The sequence below is a fragment of the Psammomys obesus genome, unplaced genomic scaffold (genome assembly GCF_907164565.1).
Source record: "Psammomys obesus unplaced genomic scaffold, mPsaObe1.curated_primary_1811, whole genome shotgun sequence".
Classification (NCBI taxonomy): Eukaryota; Metazoa; Chordata; class Mammalia; order Rodentia; family Muridae; genus Psammomys; species Psammomys obesus.
The window spans coordinates 11,031,333-11,051,260 of record NW_026592732.1 but is presented as its reverse complement, the minus strand read 5'-3'; the positions used below and the strand labels follow the sequence as shown (position 1 = coordinate 11,051,260).

Here is a 19,928-nt window from a genome sequence, read left to right as displayed (position 1 = left end):
AAATCCAGATGAACACAATCTCTGAAGTTCAAGCTCTGTTCTCCTCAGCTAGTCTCTGCGAGTTCTTCTCCCTTCTCCCTAAAGCTGTGCTGTTAGGCACTGTGACCCTGTGTGCTGAGGGGCACTGAAATGTTCCTGTTGACACATTTTAAGCTGGTAACATTTTGAAGATGTGAGATTAGGCAAAAGTAATTTTAAAAAAATCACTTCTTAACTGTTAATGCGGCTGCTAGAAAATTTTAAATTGAATTTGCTGCTTGGTTTTAAATTTCTGTGGGTCGTTTTTCTTTAAAGATGTTTTTAAGTAATATTAGGGCAGGGAGAAATTTGAAAAACAATGTAAACAAAATAAAAAAGAGAAAAGGTAGAGAGTAGTCTAATATCTAACAGCGAATGATCATATTCTAGTAAATATATTTTAATTAATGATCATAGTCCAGTGAATAATATGTTTTGAAAAATGATATTTCAGTGAATAATATACTTTGCAGATATTACAAATTGATAGGGTCTAATGCCATTACTTCAAGAAAATGACATAGTAGACACATTTTCTAATATCACTCATTTAGAGGTTTTTGTCTGATAAATGCACATCTGTATTACACTCCTGGCTTTGTGGTTCCTCCATTGTGGATACAATTTTTCCCACATCTTGTGGATATCACCTGATGAATGCCTGCGTCATACAAAAGAGATACTGTTTGGCTCCTTAAACTGGGCTGTGAATTAGTTCCCTGACATGTTACTGCATGCCTCCTGTTCATCGTGTCCTGGCCAGTGATGGCCTCACCCATCCTGGGCCAACAACATCAGAAACAAAGTAGCAGCTGAAAGAATAGATGTGAGCACAGCCTTAGCTTATTGAAAAGTTGCCCTGTTGAGGAGGGACAGCTGGGAGAGGTTTATGCTTTCCAAGGAATGGGGTGGGGCTTTCCACAGCACTCAGCAGCATCCTGTAGGCCTCTGGCTGATTGTGGCTCTGTGTGGCTCTGTGAAACACACCCTATCATGATCCCACTGAGCCGTAAACTACAATTAAAGCCTCCTGTGTCAAAAATTCGGAGATTATAGGAAGGTTAGTAATCAGTATTGATAAGATTAGCTTCCTCAGTCCTCTTCCCAACAAGTGTGTCCTAGGAATTTTCTGGAGCTAAATTTTTGTATTAAAATGTTTAGTATTTAATACTTCCGTGTCTGTGAAAAGTATACACGTGTAATGTTCTTTGATCGTAGTCCCTGTTGTTTGTTGTCTTTTCCTCTGCCATGCAACCGTATCTTCTCATGAAGTCCTCCCCCCACACTTCCATGCCCTTTTGATGTCCCATTGCATTTAATTGGGGTTGCCTACAAAAAGCGGGGTTATTTGAGCAAGGATGATTTAACCTCAGTCTACACCACCGAGGAATATGAGTCTCCCTTGTCCAGCAGCCATTAACTACCCAAAGCTCCAGGAGGAGGACGAAGTCCCCTGAGCTCCTCGCCCACCCATGCTGATGGCCCAGTCTTGGGCCCACCCCTGCAGTGACGTCATGGGTACAACAGCTCAGTCTTGTCTGGAAGATAAAGCTCAGTTCCGACCTTCCCATTTTCTGTCGTTCCCCATCTGCTCCCAAGCCAACACATTAGAAGAGAATCTGCATATTCTCTGAATATCTGCATATTCAGACTCCAAACAAACTCCAGTTTGTTCTAGGATGGTATCTTACCTCTATTGGCAACCGCAGGCAGCCCTGTGGTAAGGCATTTTCAAATCTTGCCATTTTTTAATGTTTACAGGTGTGTGAAACAATATCCACACTTTGCCTGCCAGGAAGCCAAGGCATTTGAAAAATAGTAACAGTTTTTCTCCAGGGCATCTGTTACTGAAGGGTAGATACAAAGTGAAGCTGGGTTTTCCTTGGAACCCCTGCCTCACTGTGAGTGACCCTTTCCCCCTAGGAACCCCTGTGTCCTATGCAAGCCTCCCCTCCTTCCTGTTCTTTGGAGACACTGGTTGACATAATTCTTTTGAGCTGCCAGATTATCTGTGTGTCTGTCTGTCCATCTACACACACACATCTACATATATATAACATATATCATGAAAATTAGGATAGACCATCACCTTGAATAATTCAGCAAGTCACTATTATCTCTGATATTTAAAAACCTTTAGCAGACACACTCTGCATGACTCTGTTTACAGGAACCAAGGGGCCCGATTTGAGCTTGAGACCTGGGGATTGCGTTTGGGAAGCCAGATATCCTTGAACGGCCGGGTGGTTCCTGCTGAAAAAATACTGCTGCAGGACCACACAGTGAGCTGCCTTCTCTCTTCATTTGACAGTGTTTGCTTGAATATGTGTACATTTGTTTACTCGCCAAGGTGATGGATGGGCTTGTCATCACCTTGTTAGGCCATGCCCTGCCTTTGTCCTAAGACTTCATGTTTCTTTTGATTTTCTCTTTGATGTCAGTTTAGTTGTGTGGACTTAAGGGCATCCAGTGGGCATGGTTTAGGACTGTTTGTGATTGGTATTTCAGAGTCACACATTGCAAGTTACACATGCCTGCCTATGACCAGCTGTCACTCTTACAAAACTAAAAGCAAACAAGCAAGCATGATCTGGTAAAGGGTGACCATAGCTAGCACTGGCCAGTTTCACATAAAAGCTATGCGAGTCATATAGACCTCATCCTTGACACAGTGCTTGGACAGAAGTGCGCTGAGATATGAAGAGAAAAATCACCCTCTATCCAGGCTTTGGTCGAGGAAATGAAACGGGTATCAAAATGGAGAGGCCACTTGACTTCAGTGTCAGCTTCTTGACCCATGCTTTTCTAAGGCCAGACCCTAGGGACCAAGTGAACTAAAGGTAGTGTAGGCACTTTGTCCTAGGCCTTGGTCACCACGGGATGACAGCAGCAGTGAGGTAAGTGGGCAGTTCTGCACACTGGAATGAACTTGGTCCCCAGTGGAATCACTTAGAGGCCAGCCTTCCTTTCTGTTGGTGTGTTAAGGTCTCCCAGCCATATACCTCATGCAGGTGGCAGTGGCTAGAACTCAGTGCTTGATAAAGTCCCTTGGCTGTGACAAAGCCACTGGCATTCCAAACTTGTCCTTGCAACCACCTGGCTGTCAGCACCTCTCTCCACTAGCCGGGTGTTTTTGAGTCTGTAAAACTGTGAGAAGCATCACATTGCTCCTGCAACACGAATGGCCTCAGTGCTGGGGCGATGGTTCAGTTGGACCTGAGCTCAGGTGTCTAGCACCCATGTAAAGCTAGATGCAGCAGCTTGCACCTGCAATCCTAATGCCAGGACTCAGAGGCAGGGGGATCCCTAGGGCTTTCAGTCTTTGAGTTGTGGCCTTTGAGCACACATGAACACAAAAGCACGTGCACACAAATACAATGCCTACAAATACACACACGAAACCACTTTTGGCGTCATTGTTAATCTTCCATGTAGGTAAACATGGACATGAGACTGTTCCTCACTAAAACAGGCTTAATTCACTACAGCATGTAGGGTGTCAGTAGTCATTACGTTGAATGCCTTAGGGACTCTAAAAAGGATAGTCTGCATGCCTGAACGTCCAAATGAAAGGATCAACAGTTAGAGGTAAGGGGGAACCCCAAGGCCTCTCAGCCAGGCACCAGGAACGTACATGTCCCATCCTAGGGTCCCCAGCCAGGGCCCATCAGCCCTCACAGCCTCCCAATGCCTCTCCTCCTGGGAAACCCATGTGCTCTGTTAAGAGGAACAAAGCCTCGTTTGTCTTTCAGTTGTTGTGTTGTGATGAATGTTTTAAATCACTCTCTGAATGACTTTGCTCGGTCCTTTCATCATCTTGGTTTTTCTCAGTGCCAACCTGCATCTGCTGCTGACTGGTCCAGAGAGATGCGAACTTGCAAGGTGTTGAGTTCTCAGCCTTTGACTAGGTGGTTGATCTTATGCTGTACCCGGGCTGAGCACTCAATTGAAGCCTTTCTGAGCTGCTTGAGGAGAGTTGGGAGCTCCATGGGCTTTAATGTGGACTACCCAAAAATGTGAGTACATAGTCAATTTTTTTAATATATTAATTTTGTTTGAAAGTTGGAAAGACTGCCTGGCATATCTACAAAATGCTCATTTTTATAATGTCCTTTTTAAAAAAGATTTATTTTATAAACTGATATGTATGAATGTGTACAGCTATAACCCCGTGGGTGGGAATGGCCATGGAGGGCAGAGACTTCAGATCCTCCAGAGCTGGAATTAAAACTGGTTTTGAGTTACCCACTGTGGGTGCTAGGAAATGAATCTCAGTACTCTGCAAGAAAAATATATGCTCTTAACTTCTGAACTATGTGTCCAGGCCATCAGAAATATTTCTTGAAAGGTCAAAAATAGTCACAAGAAGTTAGACTTTTATTTATTAAATTGCTTTGTAAAATGAAAATATATAAAGAACTGGACAATCTTCCGGAGGACCAGGCTCAATTCCCAGTACCCACGTGGCAGCTTACAATTATGTAACTCAAGTTCCAGGGGATCTGAAAACTTTTTCTTGACTGTAAGGCACCTGGCACACATGTGGTGCCCGGACATTCATGCAGGCAAAACATTCATATACAAAAAACAAGAATAAGTAGATCTTAAAGAACCCTACTGTACATTTTATTTTATCTTTTTAAAAGTCTGTTTTATAGTTTTCCTAGGCATGTCTCATTCCCTCAGAATCTTTTACTGTCAGTTGGTTATACATCCTGGATAAGTCCATGTGGTGCCATTTCTACTTTTAACCTTTCGGGTCAGTTACTTATAAAACTTAACAGCAAACATGATATTAAAAAGTAAACATTGCAGAGCCAGGAATGAAGAAGATAAGGACTTGGCAAATGTCCTTCATGATTGCAGACACAGTCAAGGCTCTAAACCTAGTTTGCCATGAATTGTCCACATCTCATATGAACTTGATATATTTGTAAAGAGCAAGGCTCACCTGTTCATACGTCTTGTGGAAGTTATATTCCTTAAATAGACAGCAACTAATCAATTACATCAGCAGCATATGCACTGTCCAAAACCACAGCTTTCCCCAAAGTCTCATTTTCCATACACCACATTTAGAATTCTACTCTTACCATCGAATCTGCTGACAAATTGTCTGGTTTGAGTTTCCCTTACTCTAGTGTCTCTAAGCTAGGAGTTAATGCAGCAGGGAAGGATGGTAGAAGTCACATTCAGCAGACCTGGCTGGTAGGACAGTCCTGGGCCACACAGTCAGTCCTTGGGCTTGCTTCAGGGAGCAAGCCTGTGGATAGTCTTTGGACTGTTTTGTTCTTTTGTTTTTATTTTTTATGAAAGCCTTTATTCCACTTCCTCTGATCCATGAAGTATCCATTTGCCCGCTAGATGTACATGCTTGGCTTTTTCATCTAAACTGCCCATCTGGTGAACATAAGTGTGTCTGAGCTGGAGTATGAGGGTTGGAAAAGTCAGACCTACAGAAGCACTAAAGCAGTGCTTGCAGTCCTTCAGGTGGCTGTCAGAAGAGGCAGGAAGTCCTGCCACCTGCTGGGCAGCTGTATTTAAAAACACAGCTAGACACTGAGACTCCCACCCCCACCCTGTCTATCTATTTCCCTCCCCACCCCACCTCGTGGGGAGTAGGTAATTTCATTTCCTGTGTAGACTAGATTGGAAATGCCTGTATGTAGGAATCACTTCTGCAGCCTCTGGCTCCAATACTATTATGTAACTGACAAATAGTTGCCGACTGATAGACTGATTAAGTCTGATTAGTGTGAGCTCCAAACAAGCTCCTACATAAGAGCAAACACCACCCATGACTCATGCAGATTAGTCAAACCTCTGTCATCAATTAATGATTCCTGAAGCATTTTGGAAATCTCATTCCCAGTTTAGATATTTGAAATTGTGGGTTTGTAATTTCAGAAGTTCACTTTTAGCCCAATTTTGAATAGCAAAACTGAGGGGATTTTGTACAACTGGGAAAGTTGTATTTTTACCAATTTTTATATGCTAACAGAATGTTTATTGAGTATTTTGGCAAATCATGTATTGGAAAGACAATGTTAGAGGTTTTTGTTTTTCTCTAAGGATTTTTTTTTTTCTTTTGAGAAATGACTGGTCTGTTGAAGAGCCTGTATGTACTTTTTTTTTTTAAATACCATATGAGCAATTGCTACCAAAAAAAAAAAAAAACAATTAAATAATCTTTTCCTGTAGCATAAAAGTAGATGAAAGACCAGCAGCATTCCTTCGAGCCATCCAGCTGCACGTCGACCCTGATGTTCAGTTGGTAAGTGTGGGGTGTGTTCTGGGATTTAGATGTGTAATTTTTATCTTTTCTTTATGTCTGAAGTCTTAAAAAAAAAAAAAAGTTCTCAACATACTGTCTGTCTTAGTCAGGGTTACTATGGCTGTGATGAACCGCCATAACTAAAGCACCCTGAGGTGGAAAGGGTTTATTTGGCTTAAGCTCTTATAGCTGTCCATCACTGAAGGAAGCCAGGACAGGAGCTGATGCAGAAGCCATGGAGGGGTGCTGCTTACTGACCTGCTCCCCGTGGGCCTTTCTTATAGAATCTAGGACCACCCATCTGGATATCGCACCCACAGTGGGCTGAGCCTGCCCCCATCCATCACTGATGAAGAAAATGCCCTACAGGTTTACAAAACAGCCCCATCTGCTGAGGCATTTTCTCAACTGAGTTCCTCTCGAGTCAGATGGCTTTGGCTAAGTTGACATAAAACCAGCCAGCACAGTGTCTCATGATCACGTTTTCAGGTTCTTCTGTGCGTCCCTCAAAATACTCAATGTATGAATGCCAGTATCTTTTAAATCAATATTTGATTTTCCTAATGCTAACAACCTTTAAATACTTGCTACTGCTCTCTAAGCCTCATTCGTGTCCCCATAATCTACGTAAGTTCTGGGGTCGTCGTTTACATATGATTTAAGAGACAATGCCCACCCCATCCTGTCGTGTTAGGGTACTTGTGGTCTTCACAGTAGTACAGGAGGTTCTTGCCAGCTCCCAGGTCTCAGCTGCCTCTAGCTCCGAGGTCCCCTGGGTCCTCTCCACCTCCTGTTGGTTTCATCTTCTGCAAGGGCTATATCTTTGATGTTTGACTCTGTGGGGCATCTGCAGCTACCTAATTTCACAGAACAGTAATGTGAGCACATATGTGTGCCACTCGTGGCTGCTTGCCCAAGTGGTGTGTGTGTGTGTGTGTGTGCGCGTGCGCGTGTGCGTACACCCATGTGTATATAGTATGTATTCATGCTTGCCTGTATGTGTGCGTGCTTATGTGCACATGCCTACTCACTTGTATGTATATACCTACATACATACCCGTGTGTGTGCTTGTGCGCCTGTTTGCCTGTGTATATATATGTGGGTGCATGAATGTGTGTGTGCCCCCATTCCTGCTTTGCATATATGTATAACTGACTGTGCAGACTGGAGCCTAAGCATGATTTTACCACACCCCAGGAAAGTTAAGGTCGGCAGTAGTGCTACCAGAAAGCTTTCTAGTTGGGCTGGAGAAATGGCTTGGAGATTAAGAACATTGGCCTTTCTTCCAAAGGTCCTGAGTTCAATTCCCAGCAACCACATGGTGGCTCACAACCATCTAGTGAGATCTGGTGCCCTCTTCTGGTGTGTAGGCACACATGCAGGCAAAATGCTGTCTAGGTAACTAAGTAAATAAATAAATAAATTTGAAAAAAAAAAAAAACTTTGTTTAAAAAAGAAGAAGAAGAAGAAAGCTTTCTACTTACCTACAAATTTGTAGTTTACTCAGTTACCAAGGCCTGGGCCGTACAGCTGAGCCATGCAGTTGCTCATGTGCCTGTTCAGTTCCCCCTGCAGATCACTGTAGTGACAAACAGACAGACAGACAGACACACACACACATACACACACACACACTATTCAATGGATATTATCTTAAATGAAGAGAAAAATTCTCACTCTAAGGAAATTACATTCGATGAAAATGAAAAGTACAAGCATATACAGACATGTTCTTTCTCAGAACTCAGAGCTCCTGGCACGGCCTATCATTTTTCTGGAACCCTCTGAGGGTACACTGCATGGTACCCTTTACTCTTGACTACTCTTGATACAAATGTCCTAAAAACAAAGCCACTCTACTACAGAACCACAGGGTGGCCAGCTATGAGAGAAAGAGCAAGCAGGAAGGGGATTTGAGGAGACTAAGGTGAATTCAGGAGAGGGATGAGGAGGAATCATGGACGTGTCCAAGTAGCTCGAACACTTGCTATCGTGATGGGTACATTAGAAGGAAGCTGGCTGGGCAAACTGGCATTTAAGGTGGTCAGGGGCCCCAAGGCCACTTAAGGGACCCACAGCCACGTTCACTTTTGCTTCTTGGGAACATGGGACCCTAAAGAACCCATGATTTCATGTGGACTCTTCTCCTAGGCCCGTTCAGAGAATCTTCGAACATCCCCAAAGATCAGGATGTTTGGAGCATCCACACTTTCACGTTGCCCATAGCTGTTCACAAGTGTAAGCAGCTGTATTTGATCCTGTGCTGTCATCTTGCTTTTAGGTGATGTGCATCCTGCCTTCTAATCAGAAGAACTGTTATGACTCCATTAAAAAGTACTTGAGTTCTGACTGCCCAGTCCCAAGCCAGTGTGTGCTGACCCGGACCTTGAATAAGCAAGGAATGATGATGAGTGTGGCCACCAAGATTGCCATGCAGATGACCTGCAAACTTGGCGGAGAACTGTGGGCTGTGGAGATTCCTGTGAGGACTGTCACACTTTGCTTTTTCATGACCAGTCAGTCTACAGATCAGTTAGAGATAGTATCATGTGATCCCAGTGTCTCAGTTGCCCCTTGGTGCCTCTGGTGGAGGAGGGGGGCTGGTTCTAAGACCCCCTAAAGATGAGATACCCAGATCTTCAGATGCTCAGCTTCCTTCTATAATTAACTGGTGCCTTCAGTCAGCGCCAGATGGCTTTTACCTGCTAATATGAAGAGCGTGTAATCCTGTGACCCTCTGGAACCCCTGGGTGGTGGCACCACACAAACCATTGCAGAGAGATTCCAGAAGTGGGTGAGGCACAGCCCCTCCTCTCAAGGAGCCTCTGCTTAGGTGCTGATAGGCTTCTTTATGGATGACACTCTTGGGTATCACAGAGTGGGGGTGGCTTGATTTGGATTCTCCTGGCTGCCATTTTAAATCCTGTGTCATGGCCTCCACCTGTAGCTGTGTCCAGCGGAGTACGCCTTTTCAGAGGGAAGACAGCCTTTTATCTGAACCTGGGCCCAGCCGTGTGCCTTCTCAAGAGTGGCTGCGCACCTTGAGGGAACACAGCCTGCTACCTAAACCTCCCACCTGAGGTGGGGCTCATCAGCTGCTATCCTGTGAGGAAATAAGGAAAATGAGAAGTGGCAGTATTGGCTGTACCTCCTCAGCCATGGCGATATGGTCATGTATCCACCACCCCAGCATAGTGAGAATTCTCAGCGCTCAGTCAGAAAAATGGGAGTGGGGTTCATCCTCAGATCTTTCTGGCCAGGCAGAGGGTAAAGGGATTGGCCACCTCTTTGCCCACCTCCACCCCTGAGGCTGATGGTCAGTTAGGCTCTTCAGCAAAGTTTCTATCACAGTCTTCCTCCATCTTTCATTCTTTAGTTTCTGGTTCAATCATCTGTCCCATCTGCAACTCCATTTCTTTGTCACGCAGCTTAACTTGAAAATGTGGTAACCAGAAAGTTTTTTAAAATGTCATCATTTGAGAGAAATATGGTCATTCCATTGTTGTAGGTGACGATTAATATTTACTAATAATTATCTTTTAGTAATGCTGCTGTTAATCCTAAACAGCTGTATAACCAAATCACCACACAGAGACTGGGTTTATTTAGTTAACCTAGAACACAATGCTGGGCAATGTTACTCCCTCCTAAACCTCCAAGCCCTCATAGTTTCCTAATATTTAGATTTCCCACATTATACTTTCTTTTAGTGATACATTAGGTCCAGTCCATCTCTCCATGTCCCAAGATCTTTCTTTCAGTTCTGCTCTCTCCTCTCTGCCTCGCCCTTTCTCCTCCCACTCATTTCCTGCCCTCTGGCTCCTCTCCTCTTTTCTGTCCTCTGGCTCCTCCCATTGCTCAACATTGTGGCTAGTTGCTTTATTTTGGCCTGTTTACACAAAGTTGAGACAAGATGCTTAGAATAAGTATCACAATGCATTATCTGTATTGAAACCAGAGAGTGGGGATTGGGGGAGAAATCAGCATTTGAATGAACAAGGGTAAGGTGTATACATTTCAAAAGAACATTATACCAACATTTAATCATGATTAACTTGCTTTAACAGTTGAAGTCCCTGATGGTGGTGGGTATTGATATCTGTAGAGATGCTCTCAACAAGGATGTGGTGGTCGTCGGCTTTGTAGCCAGCATTAACTCCAGGATCACCAGGTACATTAAACCCCTCTTGGCCCTCCTATCCTTAGCCTTTAGGATTGTTTATATGAAGGTATGGTTAGGGATTGCAGCTTTGGACTGGGAAACCTCTCAGGGCCTTATACCCTGAGAACACTGATTCTCCCCCCTTCTCAGTAGCCATCTATTATCTGTATGTAGGTCTTCATCTAAGGATATAGCATAAAGTTCTCAAAAAATACATGTAAATAAAGGTTAAAACTTACTGTTAGAATATGCTTTAAAGTTGTACGTATTTATCATATAGACAATGAGTTTCATTATATTTTCAAACCTGTAAGAAAGTATTTTGATCAGTCTACCCCATTATTGTTCTGTTATGTTTTTAAAATATTTTATTTATTTGTGTATTTGTATGAACACATATGTGCCATGGCATGCGTGAGCTTGCGTGTGTGCGTGTGAAGACAGCTTGCAGTTGGGGACAACAGTTGGTTCTCTCTTTGTACTTGCAGATTGAACTCAGGTCATCAGCCTTGGTGTTGGGTGTCTTTTCCTTCTGAGCACCTTTCCCCTACCAGATTTTAAATTGTATTCTAAAGACTGTACTGACATACGTTCTTTACATACATATATACCTGTCTATATTATTTACTCATATTTTAAACATCAACAGTTAAGGTCATGAATTACATATTATGATGTGACTGGTACTGTTGGACTAAAACCATTTTAGTTTAAAACCGTTTTCACACATTCACTGGAGTGAGTTATTGCTTGTACTCCAGCTGAATCCCTGGATCATGAATGCATGGGTTTCTTGTGCAGTTTGTTATGTTCCAAAGTCTGTGAGAAGCAAGCTGTGAATTAGGCACTTGCATATATTATGCAAAGCATATTAGCTTTGAAAGCAGATTGCTTGCAGTTGTACTTGGTCTGCTTTTGCAGCTGAGGCACAATTGTTTAATTTTGCTATGTGTTCTATGGTTACCCATAAAATAGAGAGAGTGACAGTGACCGTGTTATAAGGCTTTCGTGGAGGTTACGTCAGATTGCTCCAAACACTGCAACCTGCAATGAATGCCTCAGTAGGCACAGTTATTTTTCTTGTCAACTCTTGCAGGGTATGTGAAAGGCTGACAAAAGGAGACAAAGCTAGAAATGCCTTGAATAGGCTCCTGGTGCTTGTCATATTTTTGTCTTACAATTGCTTCAAGATTTGCAATTAAATAATGTATTTTGAGGCCATAGCAGCCAATTGCAAAATGTTTGTTCCTTGGTCTCAGCTGTTTTAGTCCATTGAATCAGTGTTAGGTATATATCTGGGCTTTCAAGATACAGGAAGAACCATTCCTGCTTGTGTATGATTCCGTTACAAATATTAGCTCATTTATCAAGTTTATCTTAGTGCCTGCTCTGTCATCTTGATGTCACTGAAGACTCCTGGTTTGTTAGAAGCATTTGTAATTGCAGATAGTCAGGGAATTGAGGTAATGGTGGCAAAACGTGTTAGTCACTTCCTGTTGCTGTGAGAGGAACTCTTAAGGGAGGAAAGACTGATTTGGCTCACAGTCTCGGAGGTGTTAGACCCCATTCCTCTGGGCCTGAGATAAGGCCAAATACTAGAGTCTGTGCTGAGCACAGCTACCCACCCAGGAGCAGCCAGGAGATAGAAACAGAAAGAGGCATGGGGAATAGGTCTGGGGAGAAAGACACACCCTTCAAAGGCATGCCCCCAGTGACCTGCCTCCCGCAAAGCCTCTTTCCTCCAGCAGATACAACTCAGTTCTCTAAATTAATCTGACCCAGTTGGTACCCTGATATTGTCACTTCTCCATAGCCCCACAAGCTGAAGAGGAGGCCTCCAATGTACAGGCCTTTTGTGGGGACCCTTCATACTCATGTCCTAACACATATTAAGCCCTTTGTTTTCCATGTACCTTTAATTAACAACTCTAAGGATTACTTTTCAAGTCTTGATGGCTTAATCTTGTAGAGACAGTAACTCTGGAAGAGTCGCCCCTGGAATTGGGTTAAAGAATTTTTCAAGCAGAAGATCTGCTAGAGAGAATTAGCACTCACTGTGCACCAGGTTCCATTCAACAAATATTTTATGTGTGTTATTCAGTTAATTCTTACTACTTTAGGAGATACTAACTACCTTCCTTTAAGCTTTCCTGGTATAGATATAGAAGTTTAAGTTTGGGTCTATGTCAAGGCCACATGGCTGCTGGACTTTCTGGTCAAAGTTTGAATCTAGATGGCAACACTGAAGGGTGATTTCAAGGGAAGAGGACCCTTTAGCATGATTGTGATAGCCAGCATAGATAAAGTCAGGAGCCCTGGTTTTGGCTGCTTGCACCTGTTGCTAACTTAACGGCATATGTTTATAGCAGGTATCTGGAAGTTATGCTTCATTTTGGCAATTGTTTATTTCAGGTGGTTTTCCCGCTGCGTCCTTCAGAGAACGGCAGCTGACATTGCAGATTGCCTAAAAGTCTGCATGACTGGTACTAATGGAGTGGGTTCTGCGGATTGCTCCTTCACACCCCAAACCCACAGACTGAGGGGAGCAAACACCCAAACCTATCAGCCCTCACCCAGTCGGAGATCCCCATGTCTGTGGGTTGACCAACAGGCTAGCAGACTGCATAGTGCTTCTGTCACTGTGTGTGCTGAGCACAAAGCCAATAGGGAAGACCATGTGTGGCTACCCAGGTGGCCCCAGCAAGCAGGTTGAGGGTAGTAGAAGCCTGCGCCGGAGAAATGAGGACAAGGACAGGGCAGCTTTAAATTTGCACACAGAAGTCCGGCCTCTCACCTGGAGGGCGGGGATGCTGGGAGATAGAGTTCAGTGCGGGAGAGAAAGGCACGGGAGATGGGAAATGAGGGGAGCTCTGTTCACAGCCCCAGCCCACTTTAGCTTTATCATATGAGCCGTGTGCATACCTTCCTTGTTCCCATGTGTAGTTTCCAGTCTACAAACATGAGGAGTCGGGATGTTTTTTTAAGTGAGCTTGATGATCCCTGTTAGCTGTGCTCGTAGAAGTATGATTCTCCTCTAGGAAACCAAATTTCCTAGGCCATAAACACTCCTGAAAGAAATTATATAATATGACCACAAAAAGGAATTGTAGCATCTTTACTGCTTTCTTCTCATTTAAAAACCTAGCCAATGTTTTAGCCGTTCCCACTAAAAGTCTCCCTCATGGTGGAACTGCCGTCTGGAGCCTCCTCTGAGGCAGTTTATAGTTAGAGTGGGTGGAAATGTTTCCAGGCTCCATGCCATGTGTGAGGCCTAGACTCAGATTGAGAGTCAGTGCAAGGAACTGTTTTGAGAGGAATCTGGAACACTTCCTTGTGTTTTTATATTTATTCTCATTAAGGAAGGACATGGCAAACACATCCAGTCTGTCTAGAGCAGATTCAAAGACTTGAAGTTGAATTAGTGTTAATTTAGCTTTAGGCATTTGTCTGTTGCGTGAATTAAATTTTGATTTGTCACTTAAATATTCGAATTTGGCTAAAGAAATGTGTTTCATTTAAGAGCATATTATGCCACAGAAACCCTTGTGGTTGCTCAAATGGCAGAGATGAAGAAACAGTCCCAGTTTGTCATTTATTGTTATTATTATTATCATTGTGGATATAACCCAAACTAAGTGGCATTGTACTGTGGTCTGAAAAAGCAAAGTTACTCACCCGTGAGAACCCGTGGGAATGTTCTTTTTGGTGGCCGTGGACCTATGACTCTTTTCTCATTACCGTCACATTCTCCAGGCGCTCTCAACAAATGGTACAAGTACAACCATGATTTGCCGGCTCGGATAGTCGCATACCGAGATGGCGTGGGGGACGGCCAGCTAAAGGCAGTTTTGGAATATGAAGTCCCACAGCTGCTGAGCAGTGTGATGGAGTGCGGCTCAGATGCCAGGTATTCCGGGCATTCTGGTCCCTTCTGATGCTTCTGGGACAACATACACATCTGCAGTCCCGCATGTATGGTTTGTGGACATGGCTTTTCTTTTTTAGGCCATGAAGCTTTGCTGTGTTTTTGTGTCGTGCCCAGCTTGGATGGATTTTCCTGAGACTGGGGTATAGTTCAGATGTTACAATATAAATAACCCTGGTGCTGTAAGGCACCTAGAGGGAGCAAGCATTTTTCTGAATAGCTGGGAGTCTTTCGGAGAGCTAGCAGGGGTCAGAATATCAAAGACACTGTACACTTATCAATACTCTGCTGGGGTGGGAGGTTTACAATCAGAGTCCCAAGTCACCACACAGAGCCTCCAGTTACAATTACCCGTGCACAGGCAAGAGTATGAATAGGGTGGAGGAGACTCATTGCTACACAGTGAGTTCCAAAGTCATTTTTTAGTTCTAGATCCCATGTTGCCATGGGTAGTTTTCTTCAGTGATTCTGTGGAAGACCAGCTGCAAGAGGAGCCTAGAATGGGAAAGTAAGCAAGGACCATACTCTCAAATCGGTGTCTTGACATTCTTAGGGGTCATCTTTTCACCAGGCAGTGCAGATCTGAGTCTGGACACACTCCCATTGCAATCAACCAAAGCCCCAGTCACCAGCCACAGAGGAATGGTCTTGGCCTCAGGCTTTTTGTAGTAAAAAGGTGGGAAAGCCAGGCAGCTGGCAATGCGACTCCCAGCTGTAACCCAGGTAGCAGAGGGAAATCTCCTCAGCAGGCATCCGTTGGCTGTGTCTCAGTTGAACGATTAAAAATGAAAATGATGTCATCGGTGGGCGTGGGTGAATCTAGCAGCAACAGTGCTAAGGAGCTAACATCTTAAGTTTCAGTATAGGAGACATTTGTAACTGCTTATTCGTACTCGTTTTTAGGGAGAATAATTTACTATACACTACAGGAGGGCATTCTTGTACTGTGAGCACAGCCCGTAGCTTAGAAGACTTCACATCCCCAAACTGCCTGAAGTGAAGCTTCATGCTGACTCTTGCTCCCCACATACCTTCCAGCTGGGATTTGGCCTTGGTGTTGTGAAATACACTTAGCACCCGGCCAGTCAGCATTTGGTCTATTTTTCCTTCCCTCCCTGTCCATCTGTCTGCTTACCCATCCTTTCACACACCAACCCAAACATGGGTTGTACATGATTGTCTGAGGAGCAGGAGGGACCAGAGTTCTCCTTGGCCCCTCAGTGAAGGTGGAAAGAGGGTGACAGTTGCTAATATAGGGGAAGTCTCCTGTAGAGATAATCTGGAAGCTCTTTCCTTAAGATTCCTCAGAAAACCTGGGAGAGACAGGACTGCAGTTCCAGTCCGAGCAGCTTAGTGAGACCTTGTTTGAAAACCTCAGTGGCAGAACACGGGGCTTTGGAGCCCCTTGGCTTCATCCCCAGTTCTGAAAGAAAAAACAGTTGAAGTTTTGCACCATTCTTTGTCCTCTTAAACGGTATAAACTTCTGTTGCAAATCCAAATAGACCTTAATTAAAATAATTGTATGCCTGACTAGAGGAGGAGGATTCACGGATGATTTTTTTTTCATTGTTTTGTGGTATTTTTAGAATGAATTTCTATTTCTTTCTTTAACCTGACCAAACAGCAACAAACCAACCAACCTCCACAACCACCAAAAACAAAACAAAACAGGCAAGCTGTTTGGCTCAGCCTCTGTGTGCTCATCTCGCGCCTTTTCTGTTGCAGGAGCAGCAGGCTGTCAGTGGTCGTGGTCAGGAAGAGATGTCTGCTGCGCCTTTTCATGGAGACAGGCCGCACTGTACAGAACCCCCCACTTGGCACTGTCGTGGACTCAGAAGCAACACGCCCTGAGTGGCAAGTGTCACTGGAAAACTGATTGTGTGTGTGTGTGTGTGTGTGTGTGTGTGTGTGTGTGTGTGTGCGCTCATGTGGAAACCAGAGTTTGATATCAGATGTATTCCTGATTCCTTCCACCTTCTGCTTTGAGCCAGGGTCTCTCAGTCTGGAGGTCGGGGATCGGCTAGGTGGGCCCCTGCTTCTGCAGAGCTACAGTTGCTTGCAGGCAGGCAGCCACACCCGGGTGGTTGGTTTGCATTTTTACATTTACATGAATGCTGGGGGATCCGGCTCAGGTCTTCATTCGCACAGCAGGTGCTTCACAGCTGGGGGCCAGCCCAGGCTATGTCCAGGTCCTCTGAGGAGATGAGGAGGGAGAAATGAGTCAGGCACGAGGATGGAAAGGAGTTTTACATCCTGACTGACTGGCAATCTGGGTGCTTCTTTATTTATACAGAACTTAGTTGTCAGGGATAGATGCATGTTGTTCCAAAACATAGATCATATAATTTTTGTCCCTGGACATACATTTTAACTTCTGCTTGGTCATAAGTTTAGTCATTATTGGTAAACCATGACAGAACAGAGTTATCTTTTATGATCATTTTCCCTCATCAACCCCACAACCCAACTTTGAACAGTATTGTAGTTTCGAAGGGCATATTTTGCCAAAGCAGGACAGCCCATTCTCAGGCTGGCAGTTGGCAGTTTTTCAAGGGCACTAGACAGAAGGAAAATCTCCAAGCAGCCTGGGCAGATGGTCATGTCCCAAGCAGTGGTGCATTATCAACTTTTATAGTCAGAGTGCTAATTGTCATTTGTAGAATTTATATGTCTAATATTGCTATTTTCAGGGTCATAGGCTACCATAGTGGCCCTGTATGAGTTAACATTTTCTAAGAAAGAGAAGTCTCAATGTTTTTTGTTTTGTTTTGTTTTTATCATTTATCCACACCATTCTTTGTCCATCAGTATTAGGAAGAGGCTTTTAATTTGATCTGCTGCCAACTTTTCTAGCCCACCGAATATTGTTTACCTTTTAAAGTTTGATTTGTTCTGATTATCCTGTTGCTGCGTAAGTGCAGGGGCAGATGTGCCAAGAGTATCTTTGAGGTCTCTGGCATATTTACTTGAGTCACAACCTCCAGAACATAAGAAAGACCTTCAAGTAGGGCCAGATAAGGGAATCTCCCTAAAAGCAGGAGGAATATTATGGTAAGGACATTCCTGGGGAAGCTTAGAAGCAGAACACCCTGGAGAGAAAATGTAAATGATTCGTAAGAAATTTTCCATCAATCCAATATCCCCAAAGTTGTACAAATAATAAAAGCGCCCCAAACTTTCAACATTCAGAGAACAAGGCCAAAAGAGTGGGAGACTGCGCCACAGCGATTGCATCACTCGGCTCAGCTCTGGGGGATCTTCGTCAAGCAGCTGCGCTGGCTTTATGACTTGTTCCCATTAGATATGGCTGTGCCACTTCACTCTGACCAACCTCCCCAGCCCTGGAAGACTGATTTTCACACACATGCATTGTACATTGTTTCATTTTGGCCTTTCTTTGTGACTCCTCTCCACTCCTCCCTGTTTCTCTGCAGGTATGACTTCTACTTGGTCAACCAGATTGCTAACCGGGGAACTGTTAGTCCCACCTACTACAATGTCATCTATGACGACAATGCCTTGAAGCCTGACCACATGCAGAGACTGACCTTCAAACTGTGCCATCTCTACTACAACTGGCAAGTAAGTAACAGCTGCTTATTGAAGTAAGCATAACACTGAAGGTTGCCACCTGGGACTTTTCCATGTCCTTCCCCTACATCTAGTCCATACCCCTGACTTCACAGAGAGGAGTGGGTACATGGTTCCTTAAGTCCATGGTAGGAGGGACCCACACTATCTCAGAAATGTTAACAGCAGGAAGCCCTTCCACAGGCCCAAATTCAGTCTTCACAGATCTTCATGATGCTCATTACCTCAGGTAAGACTGAGGGTAGCACTGTCTTATCAATTCCATGGTACATAGGAGAGATGTGAAACCAGAACAGACGTGTTTGGTGAGGTTAAGAGGTGTGTGCTGCCTGTGCCTGTATGTTAGGCAAGAGCCCAAGGCCCAGATTAGCTCTTAGCCCCACTAGAACATGAGACCACAAGAAGCTTACAGTAGGCCTGTATGCCATGTCTCCCAGCTTACACACAGTGAGGAGACGCCACCCCCAGCCCATCCTGCCAATGAGCTTAGGTTCCCATTGGGTAAGCCTGCCCTTTAAGGGACAATTATTTCTGCAGTGTTATCACTCTTTTTTTTTTTTTCTCTCTCTCTCCAGGGTGTAGTCAGTGTCCCTGCTCCATGCCAGTATGCACACAAGCTGACTTTCCTGGTGGCACAAAGCATTCACAAGGAACCGAGTTTGGAATTAGCTAACAATCTCTTCTACCTTTGACAACTGAGCTGACAGCGTGGCTCCATGGAGACTCCAAAAAGCAGTTGCAATGTTTTGTACAAATCTGACTAAAGCTTAAGGCTCTTGATGCCTAAACGGGGTTGAGCCTAATTTTAAGTATTAGGGAGGGGATGTTGAAAGAAAAAAAGTCATCTGAAACAGTTAGGAACAAATCTCTGGGTCCTCCCACCCCCGCCACCTTGTCTAAAACAAAAACAAAACAAGATCAACAAAATACTGCAAAGTAACAGGCTTTAAAAATACATGTATGCCAGTTTGCTTCATCCTTGTGCATCATTGTATTTTTTTTTTAAAGTGAATGCGTGAGGTGAATCCTCACTGGTGTTGGGGATATATCATCATTTAACTGGATTCTAAAACAATGTTTGGTATCTCGATGGTGGATAAGCAGGACTTGACTTCCTTCTTGAGTTACCAGAGTTTTTCTAAATATTGTGTTTGGTAGAGTGGGTTAAGTAATTATTGCAAAATAAAGTATGAGAATCACATGTGAGGTTATTGTTTCTTGAATTTGAAGTTGAGTGACACGAACCTTGGATTTAAGGAACGGTATCACGGACATGCCCACTCGACCTCTCCACCAGTGACCTTCTGTATCTGAAACGGTGCAGTGCTGGGTCCTGTGGCAGGCTCCCATCTCATCCAGTAGTGGCGCCCATGCTGCTGGAGCCCAGCCTTGCTTCCCACTCACACTGGGCAGGCCCATGGGATCCACCTCACACAAGAGCGCCTGTGCTTGTCGACTCCGCTGCCCTGTTAGCAATACGGTGCTCTGTGCCCTAATGGAAGGCTCTATACTCCGCACCGGAGCCACCCTGCCAGCCCCGATCCTCCACTCTCTTTCCAGATCACCAGTTTTTCCTACCTAACCAATTGACCTTATAAACAGGTGGTTCTCCCACATGTCCTTAGAAGGAACCCACCTATCTTCCTCTGCAGCTACGCCACTCCTTTCCTGCTCTTCATCGACTCTGTGTTCCTCGTGCACAATCCCTCCACCTAAGAATTTTACCACAATCACTAACGTCAAGTCTGCTTCAGTCAAAATCGTCGTGGGCTCCCACTTTGCACAGTGTTTACAGCCAAAAGTCCCGTGACAGCATTTGCCCTTGGTATTCTCCTTGGTCACCACTCACCTCTTCCTTGCTGAGTCCCCCCTTCTCTCCAGCACTCCCCCTCTGCTGAGTCTTCCCTTTCCTCCAGCACTCCTCCTCTGCTGGAGCTTCCCCTGTTCACCAGTCCA

The 19,928-nt window shown here is 44.3% G+C and overlaps 1 protein-coding gene across 1 annotated transcript in view; it reads left to right on the top strand.

Annotated features, from left to right (window-relative positions):
- Piwil4 (piwi like RNA-mediated gene silencing 4) overlaps positions 1 to 19,073 on the top strand; it is a 40,763-nt gene extending 21,690 nt beyond the window's left edge. Inside the window, exons 11-20 of the mRNA XM_055615601.1 lie at positions 2,189 to 2,300; positions 3,850 to 4,034; positions 6,220 to 6,292; positions 8,575 to 8,775; positions 10,361 to 10,464; positions 12,868 to 12,938; positions 14,209 to 14,362; positions 16,107 to 16,235; positions 17,816 to 17,963; positions 18,548 to 19,073. Coding sequence (XP_055471576.1) covers positions 2,189 to 2,300; positions 3,850 to 4,034; positions 6,220 to 6,292; positions 8,575 to 8,775; positions 10,361 to 10,464; positions 12,868 to 12,938; positions 14,209 to 14,362; positions 16,107 to 16,235; positions 17,816 to 17,963; positions 18,548 to 18,664 — 1,294 coding nt within the window. The 3' untranslated portion in view covers positions 18,665 to 19,073. The remainder of the gene's footprint in view (positions 1 to 2,188; positions 2,301 to 3,849; positions 4,035 to 6,219; positions 6,293 to 8,574; positions 8,776 to 10,360; positions 10,465 to 12,867; positions 12,939 to 14,208; positions 14,363 to 16,106; positions 16,236 to 17,815; positions 17,964 to 18,547) is intronic.
- Positions 19,074 to 19,928: the final 855 nt, after the last annotated feature.